Source organism: Haplochromis burtoni, unplaced genomic scaffold (genome assembly GCF_018398535.1).
Source record: "Haplochromis burtoni strain Fernald_Lab_line unplaced genomic scaffold, NCSU_Asbu1 Contig_1857, whole genome shotgun sequence".
Lineage (NCBI taxonomy): Eukaryota > Metazoa > Chordata > Actinopteri > Cichliformes > Cichlidae > Haplochromis > Haplochromis burtoni.
The window spans coordinates 1,713-11,027 of record NW_024584218.1 but is presented as its reverse complement, the minus strand read 5'-3'; the positions used below and the strand labels follow the sequence as shown (position 1 = coordinate 11,027).

Genomic DNA, 9,315 nt, shown 5'->3' with positions numbered 1-9,315 from the left:
GCCCCTAAATTCTCCAGATTATTTATTAAATTTGTGTTGTTTTGTTTTTTAATGACAAGAAACTTTGTGTATCCTTTTTAAAAATTCCATTCATGGTCACCTTTAGGGGGGGCAGAAAGGGTGCTGGTCCAAACAGTCTTTGTTCAATTTAAACTAACAGCCAAATAAAAGAAATGGATCATCAGTGGAGCAATATATCTTAAAACAAACTGTTGTCTGTGTCAGCCAAACATCCTGATGAACAGTTTGTTTTAAGGTCATGTTTAAAGTCCGGTTTCTTTATCAAAACCAAGAAGCTGAAACTGGAAATAGGTCGCATGTGCACTGAAGTCCCTGTGAAGGTGCTGCTTTTGTGCTTTTCGTGGGTTAAAATACACGACGGGCGCATTTTGTACAGCAGGCGGCGCTGTGCGCTCACCCTACAGGAGTTTGCAGTGAGGACCCCGAGTGAAGAAGAGGAAGATGCGCGCCCTCGAAAACATTCTCGCGTTGGAAAAATCGGTTAGCTTTCCGCTTCCTGTCAAGAGATCCAGGCGCTCCGTCAGATAATGTAAGCATGAGCCGTTAGAATAGAAAATGTTGAAAACGCGTGTTTGTCGACTGTTGTTTGTACAGAGGAGCCGTTTGGTGCGATATAGACGCTGCTGCACGACGCAGCTGAAGCATGCGACACAGCGCGTGAGCCTGCTCTGCTAACTGCGGCCACGCGCTTCAGATAACGTTTAGCTTGTTAGCTAGCGGGTCCGAGGAGCCCGGTGCAGACGGCTGCTCGGCCGTAGGCCAGTTTCATAAGCAGGCTGGATTCTGATCTAGATTTTCCGGAGTGTCTGAAGGCAAATGCAAAAATGTGCGTCGATGCCGTTTGTGGCTCTACAAGCGCCGCTGTAACCTTTCATGTTACTCTGCAGGTTACGTGCGAAGGCCAAATGAAGCCGCAGTATAAGAACTGGACCCAGATATTCGTCACAGTGAGAGGGCACCATCCTCTAGTTCTTATTACGGTCTTTAAAATATAAACTGGCTGCTGTTTTCAGTGCATGCTTCGGTTGCATTCAAGGGCCACAGAAAGCATTTACACTAGCCTCGGGTTGAAATTTGGACAACAGCAGTACACATGCGTGTGTCCCTGTAACACTCGCATAGACATCGGCGTTTGGCTTCATGCTTTTTGAGAACACACCAGCAGAGGCTTTTGTTCAGACTGGGAGGTGGCAGCCTTGTGTTAGCCTTGTAAGCTTCAGCCCTACAGTAAGGAGCAGGCACTGGCAGCTTAAAGGTTTCACATGTAGTTGTGCAGTGCAAGTCTTCTGCTCTCCACGTTGTGTTGTGATCAAAGGGTGAAAACAACATTCTCAGCTGAAATCTGCATGATTTGTATTTTTGTGACCGCACACATGCTACGCTTGCACTTTACGCATGAAGTATATTAGGAATGACTGTTCATCTGTGGCAGCTTCCACACCCACAGTATAAACAACAACTTATTGCAACTGCAGGGGAAAAAACGTATTTAAAATATGTAAAACATAGATCCTGTTCTTTGTTTGTTACAAAGAACAATTTAAATTGAAGATTGGATTTTTAGATTGGTTTTCCTTTCCCACAGGATGTTAGACTTTGTGTTTCCCAAAGAACATTGTAGTGTGCTAAAGAGCCTCCTCTTATGGCTAAACTACTGTGGTGCGTGACCAGGTATATTGAAGCCTGGCACGTTTTCATTGATTCTGGGTCACATGTGTCCTTCATTTCCATACTGGCTGTAAAGGCGAGGCAGAGCTTGTTTTAACGTTTTCAGTGTGCTCACTAGGGCTGTGCGATATATGACCAAAATCTCATATCCTGATACAAGACATCTATTGTCCCGATAACGATATAAATCACAAAAATTTAACATTTTCTGTAAATTCTGTGAATCTCGGGCAGCTCGACTTGCGTGAAGTGTTTCCAGCTGGGCGTCGTGTAGCTGGAGTCGAGTGTTTTAACCGATGCATGAAACGTATACATTTTTAGACATAAGTTGTAACGGCCGCCGTTTTCTTTGTGAGTATTTATTACACGGCGTGCTGCGGGGAAAAGCCTGTTCTAACGTTTGAGTCTAAGGTTTATTTTTTAGCACCTGGCGGCTCTTTTTTACTTCTCATCCGTAAATAATCTGCTCTTTCACGTGATTCAGTTTATTTTGAAAAGTCTCAACAGGATCTTGAGCTTTATTGTGAAAGGTTTATGTGGAACATAAACAAGCGGACACGCGATGGTGTTACCGTCGTTGTTGCTAACGACAACGCATAAAAACAGGCGCTTGTCCGTCCGTAGTGTGGTTATATTAAATATAAGAGAAAGAGAGAACTTTAAGAAATTAATAACTACAGTGACCATCAAACGATGAAAAAATATTGCCGTAAACAGTTTATTTTGCGACACCACGAAACAAAGATAGCGTAAAATGAAACGATAGATGTTTTTATATCTCATCTATATATATCGTTATATCGAACAGCCACTAGTGCTCACTGTGTAAATGTTTTCAGTTATTGTTATAGTTTAAGATCACTTTAAAACACGTTCCATGTTGCCTCAGGGTGTTTAAGTTAAATATTAATACTGGATATTTTAAATCTGTGTTTCAGAAGAATGCCCAAATCAAAGGAAGTGCTGTCCTCCACATCTGGAAGTGACTCCGACAGTGAAGTGGAGACAAAGGTTTGTACTGTAACTCTGATTGTTGTGTCTTATGTTTTGAAATTAGCAGTCACATACATTAGTAAATGTATGTGACTTTTACTGTCGTCAAAGGCACAAAGCACAGGTGGTTAAATGAATACAAAAGATTAGGTTGGTAAACTTCTTGACCTTTATGACAAAAAGGTAAAAATCTTGATGCTTAAGTGACAACCTCAGCTAGGAATGGGTAAACCCAGGGCTGTCACACCTGCGATGAAAAGCAGGTGTCTGTGCAATAAAGTGTTTTACGTACATAGCACTCATGCAACACCTTTGGAAGCTGCTTTGTTTTTCTGCTAAGACATGGTAGCTTGTAATTAGCCTTCAATTCTACGGCAACTCCCGCAGTTCCTTTGCGTTTGCTGCCAGTCCCCTGGCAGGATGTATGTGCAGGCAGATTGGAGCAAGTCAGTACTGCGGAGAAGCAGCAAATCTGAGTGGATCAGACCATCGTTATGTCATGGGAAGCAAGATATTTAAGACGGATAATGAAAATGTCTTGAACTCCAACGCCCCCGTTACCAGCGGTTTCATGGACCGCAACGCCAGGTCTGTTACGTAAACGTGCACGTGTGGTTTCCACAGAAACGCTGGGATCTCTGCTAAAAGCTCATACAAACATTTCTGCAACCACCAAACGGCTAAAACAAACAAATAAAAGAGCATGTAAACAAATGGGAAGCAAAGTTACTGCTCCAGAGAATTTAAGGTGGCAGAGACTGATTTCACTGTGCAAAAACATTATGTATGTGTGCAGGTAACTCTTCAAAAACAATGAAAGCACAAACTGTTTTAGGCATGTAATTAAAGTTAAATCATTTCTGTGTTCAATACCTAAGAAATTCCAACTCTCACAGAGTCTAAGATGTGCCAAATTGTAGAACGTCTGGTCATCACTTAAAAACCTAAAACCTCTAACTTTGACCTGTTTCACCTCTGCAGCATAGATAACGTCCATATGTTGGTTCATGATTCTCTGCAGTGTATTGTCTTTGTTAGGCATTTTTAGGCAAATAAAAAAAATCTTATCTTTCTGTTCCATCCTCAGTGACTTTGACACTGCAGCACCTGCTGTAATGTTCATGTCTGATGAACTCTCACAACTGTTTACTTTATGTTTAATACCAAGATCGTTTACACAGAGTTTGTAATTGTACAGAAACACTCGATTCATTTTGGAGCAGGAGCCCCAGAAATGACTCTCAGGGTTTAACAGGTAAAAAAAACAAACACCACATTTCATGCCCGTGCTACAGCGTTTTGGTCTGTGCTATAAAACTAACAACCTTTGTAGCATCAGTGCTATAAGCTAACAAACACACAGCCCTGGGTGGACCTGTTCATGAGTGCTGACACTTTAGTCTGTGCGGCATCACCTCGTTTGAAACCTTCCCAGTGAAATCATCACATTGGATGACTGGTTTTCCTGTCCTTTTCTGGACCATAAATCAAATGTGCCTTTCAGTAATAGAGCTGCTAAGTTGTGATAAGTTGCTCAAAGTATTTGTTTTGAAGGCAAAGAGAAAGAAGCCAAGTGCCCCGGAGAAGCCAGCCAAGAAAGCAAAGAGTGGAGAGAGCTCCAAGCCCGGGGGCTCGTCCAAGGGCAGCAGTAACGGTGATGACAACATGTTCCAGGTGGGTGCCACGTGTACTAGCTTTGGATTTTTGAGGTTGAAAAAATATATTTTATTATTATTATTGTCTTTATTATTTTTATTCCCCCTTTATTATTGACTTCTTTTAGATGTAAGCCCCAAATATGAGCATCTTATGTATATGTTTCTAAACCTTTGGAAAATTAACTTTGAATAGTAAAAATAATTTTAGGATATTTTGGATAAACAAACCCAGGAAGATGAAAACATGACAGTCACTTTACTTCTTGCAGATTGGAAAGATGAGGTATGTCAGTGTCAGAGACTTCAAGGGTAAAGTCCTCATCGACATCAGAGAGTACTGGATGAACCAAGATGGAGAGATGAAACCGGGGAAAAAAGGTAGTTACCAGAGTGAAGCAGCGGTGTTTTCATGATTAGGGTCAGTGGTAAAGATGAAGGACACGCTTATCTGAAGAAGTACGCTACGACTGGCTTATTGATGTTTTTACTGTCTTTTGCTTTAAACGCTGTTTTCATTTTCTTTAGGTATCTCCTTGAATCCCGAACAGTGGAACCAACTGAAGGACCAAATCTCGGAAATTGATGATGCCATTAAGAGAATATAAGCATTCCTTCCAGTGTTGAATCTGTTGAACTAACTGAATATGTTGGCTTTTGTAAAAAGAAGAAAAAAGCCTGGGATTGTTTTCTAACGGGTTTGTTTCATTTGTAGTTTATATATATGTAGTTGTCTGCATATTCTGGGTTTGTGTGTGTGAAACTTGTTTTTCAGCTATGGTAGTAACGGTGTGGGCGGAGAGTATGTGGTTATGGGTAGGGTACACCAATACAGTCATGTTTTTGTATTGTAGAATAAAAACAAAGACTAGCTTAATGTTTCAGTCAATGTGTAAGATCGTGTTCAGAACTGATCACGTGGATCGAACTCTTCATGTGTTTCTTTTTCATGTGCAGCTGGTAGGTCTCATCTCTGAAACCCAGCCTGGCTTGTCGTGTTTCACAGTGCTGTGCAAAAGTCTTGAGCCAAGTCTCAGTCCTGTTTCACACTTTGTTGTAATTGTTTAAATTGGTCTTGAGTTCTGCAGGCTTTCTGAGGGTGCCATCTTTTTCTTTGGACACTTACTGCATTTTCACTTCAGTCCTTGTATCTGTCCATTTTCAGAAGATCTTGTTTATGTTAAGCAGCGTAACACCGACCTATAAAAACCACCAACCTTGAGATCGACCACTGTTGTGTCTACACGTAACAACTCAGCAAAGAACCAGTTTGAGATGGTATCTTTAGGTTACTAACAGGCATTCACAAAAACACATCTGTACCATTACTTTAGCTGAATCAGTGAAAAATGCCATACTGGTTTGAGTGGTATGAAATAGTGTTTTTGCACCAACAAGGCGATGATCGGAAAACTTGCCATATTATAAAAGACGAAGTGGTAGGTTTAAAAACTGTCAGCAGATAAATCAGTATTTGAAAGTCACGTCTTTAAGAAACGGAAAGATGTCCAGCAGGGAACTGAAGAAACTTCTCAGATGAGAGGGGAAACTTCAAAAGAAGTCCAGACGCTTTTCTTTCCAAGCTCCTGGTTGACTGAGAAGCTTCACAGGCAGAAGGCTCCTGACATTAAACTGAAGCCTCATCAAGGGTGCAAGGCTGGCTGCTGAGGAAGGGACACCGATGGAAGGGGTGAGGTATGGGTTGTCTGGAGTTATGAATCCAGGTTTGACATGTTGGTTTGTACAGAAGAGGTGAGGAAGGAGGTTCAACTGTCTACAACCATCTGTAAAACAAAAACAGGCTGCATTTCAGTCTGCTGTTGGAGATGTGATCATTAATGAAATAATGAATGTAGAAGTATCATCAGATTAACTGCCAATGCAATGATGGTTGATTGGCAACGGCTTCATTTTTCAGCAGTGATGTCAAACACATGCCAACACAGTGAAACTAAGCTAAGGAAGAGCAGTGTCACTGATTGGTCCGCTCCACAGCCTGATGTCCACATCACTGAAGCAGTGATTATGTCGACAGAGAACATAACGGAGCAGCCCACCAGGGAGATAAGTAAGCACATGTTTCATATAAATGTAGTCTATAACTTAATTATTTACTTTAGTCCAAATAATTAAACATTTTTGTTACATAAAATATGTGAACTTTGATTTATGTTCTGTATAGCTGGTATAATAAGTATGTAGCCCAGTAAGTATAATTTCAAGGAAGCTACACAGGATGGTTCACTTACAAACACAAGTGTATATTTCACACTTTAAAAAAAAAAAAAGAAGCAATAATTATATAATAAAGTGTCATATGCTTACATTAAAACAAAATCTCAGAATGCTGCACTGTGAACACAAAATTGTAAACTTCATTTTTCGTGATTTATTGTGTTGAGCCTGTGGGGTCCAGGTAAGATTTTCACCTATAAAAACTATTTGCCTCGCCTTTTTCTTTCAGTCTTTTCAGCACAATCTCACGTGTCTCACCTTACAGTGATGTTTTTCATTGACATTCTGCATTAACACAATTGATCTGAAATCACACAAAAAACGGAGTAGGACAAATATGTCTGTGAGGGTTCTCAGTCATCCAGGTCAACTTAGTCTAAGGAGCTTCAGAGTAGGACAAAGTGACATTTTCTTACTGTAAAAATCACAAACATGTTCACGTAGACTACACAACACGTCCCACTAACACACTAAACGTCACAAATCTCTCACATCTTAAAACGTACTGTCGGCTCTCTCTCTCTCTCTCTCTCTCTCTCGCTGTCATCACTCCCAAAACCTTCCACTCTACCTAAACAACCCAACCCCACATGTTGCCATATCATTTTTTGATTGGTCGACGTGGTACATTTTTCCACCAATAGGATAGAACGGTGTTTTTTTGTTTTGTTTTTTCTTGTTTTGCGCTGTCCTTTGAATATGATGATTTTACCGTCTTCCCACACTAAACTGAAAATTCCCACACTAACTAAAATAGTATTCAGAAAAAAGCATCGAATATATTTTTCATCATAACTCTGGTTTTAGTGGCCTATCAATAAAATGTAAATGTATCAACCTGCCTCAGCACATTAGAGAGGCCCCGTCACTGTCCACTTTTAAAACACGTCTTAAAACCCACTTTTACTCTTGGTGTAAGACACAGTATGACCCTGATTTTATTGTTTTTTGTTTTATTTCCTTTATTTTGTACTTTTTCCAATTTTATAGTACATGCAAACAAAAATATGAAAGAAACAAAAGAAACAAACTAAAAGGAATAAAGGACACCTAATCTGTGGAAGAGGGAAAAAAAACAAAACGAGGAGAGGTCCCTGCCTTATGGGGCTGGGTGAGTCTTATAGGCTATCCATTTTGTCCACTGTTTTCGGTGTTTGTCAGATTTCAGTCTCAAAGTGTAGGTCATTTTCTCCATTATATATATGTCCTCGATTACATCAGTCCATTCTTCCAATTTTAAAGGGTCACTTTTCAGCCAGTTTTTTGTTATTACCTTTTTGCTTGACAACAACATAATTTTAAACAAGTAATGGTCCTCCTTTCTTACATTTTCCCATATTCCAAAATACATTACTCGTGCCTCACACAGCACGTCATACCCCAGCACTTTCTTCATTGTTACTGCAATGCTTTCCCAGTAAGGTTTGATATTTTTACACTTCCAAAACACATGAGAATGATTGGCGTCCCAGTCTCCACATAATCTCCAGCATTGTTGGGGTGTTTTCAGCTGCTTGCTTTTGATATAAGGAGTAATAAAGAACCTAATCACATTTTTCCAGCCATATTCTCTCCATCGTCTAGAGCTAGTGGAATTATGCTGTGTGAGACATACGGATCGCCAGTCATCCTCTGACAACTCAAGATGTAATTCCGATTCCCACTTTTGTTTGATATATAATGTTTCATTCCTATTCAAATTTTGCAGGCCATTATATAATTTCGATAAAATTCTTGATGGAGGATTTTTATATGCACCTGTTATTATTTCTATTATATGGCTTCCTTCTCTCAAGAACTTCTTCCTAATTTCTGTATTGTAAAAATGTCTTAATTGAAAATACCTAAATAAATCTGATTTATCCAGTCCAAATTGTCTCTGTAGATTCTCGAAGGATTTGAATGTTGTCCCGTCTATTAATGTACACATTGCTGTAATTCCTTTATTGACCCATCTTAAAAATGTACTATCCCATTGTCCACTTTGGAATTTTCGAGAATATGCAGGCCAAATCAGCAATTTACAGTCTTCTATAATTCTATATTTCTTCACTATAATCCACCAGAGTTTAATAGTGAATTCAGTAATGAGATTTGTGTTCTGTATATTCGAGCAATAATTTATCTCGATATGCTTCCATTTTGAGGTGTAATCCGGTGAACACCAGTAAACAATATATCTCAGCTGGGCTGCATAGAAATATTCCTTGAAATTCGGGAGGGCAAGTCCTCCTTTTTCTTTTCTTAATTGGAGTATTTTAAATCTTATTCTTGGCTTTGTCCCTTTCCAAATAAATCTACTAACTAATTTATCCCATCTACCAAATTGTGCATCTGGTATATGGACTGGCAATGAAGTGAATAGATACAGTAGTCGAGGAAGCACATTCATTTTTATTACCTCTATTCTTGAGCTAAGGTCCATGACAAGCGGAGCCCATTTAATCAAATCTTTTTGGATTGTATTACTAATCTTTACATAATTTGCCTCGTATAGTGTACTTATTTCACTAGTTAGATAGACACCTAAATATTTGATCTTATTTGAGTCCCATTTTAGTTTATATTCGTTTTGAATTGATTCTTTGGGGAAATAATTCAGACAGAGTACTTGAGTCTTTACGATATTTAATTTATATCCTGAGTTTTTGCCAAAATATTTTAATGCTTTAATCAACCAAGGAAAGGTCATGTCAGGATCCTGTAGGTATATAATTATATCATCGCAAAGAGACCTATTCGT

At 39.4% G+C, this 9,315-nt stretch overlaps 1 protein-coding gene across 2 annotated transcripts; it reads left to right on the top strand.

Moving 5' to 3' along the window:
* The first annotated feature begins 416 nt into the window (after window positions 1-416).
* Window positions 417-5,559, top strand: LOC102309318 (SUB1 regulator of transcription). Of its 2 annotated transcripts, none has more exons than XM_042217358.1 (5): window positions 417-550; window positions 2,628-2,700; window positions 4,237-4,356; window positions 4,610-4,718; window positions 4,866-5,559. In XM_042217358.1, exons 2-5 carry the CDS (start codon window positions 2,632-2,634, stop codon window positions 4,943-4,945), a joined length of 378 nt encoding a protein of 125 aa, XP_042073292.1. In that variant the 5' UTR covers window positions 417-550; window positions 2,628-2,631; the 3' UTR covers window positions 4,946-5,559. The 2 variants fall into 2 exon arrangements, with proteins under 2 accessions (XP_042073292.1, XP_042073293.1); XM_042217359.1 differs by having other exon boundaries at window positions 428-550; window positions 2,631-2,700.
* The last annotated feature ends 3,756 nt before the right edge of the window (window positions 5,560-9,315 follow it).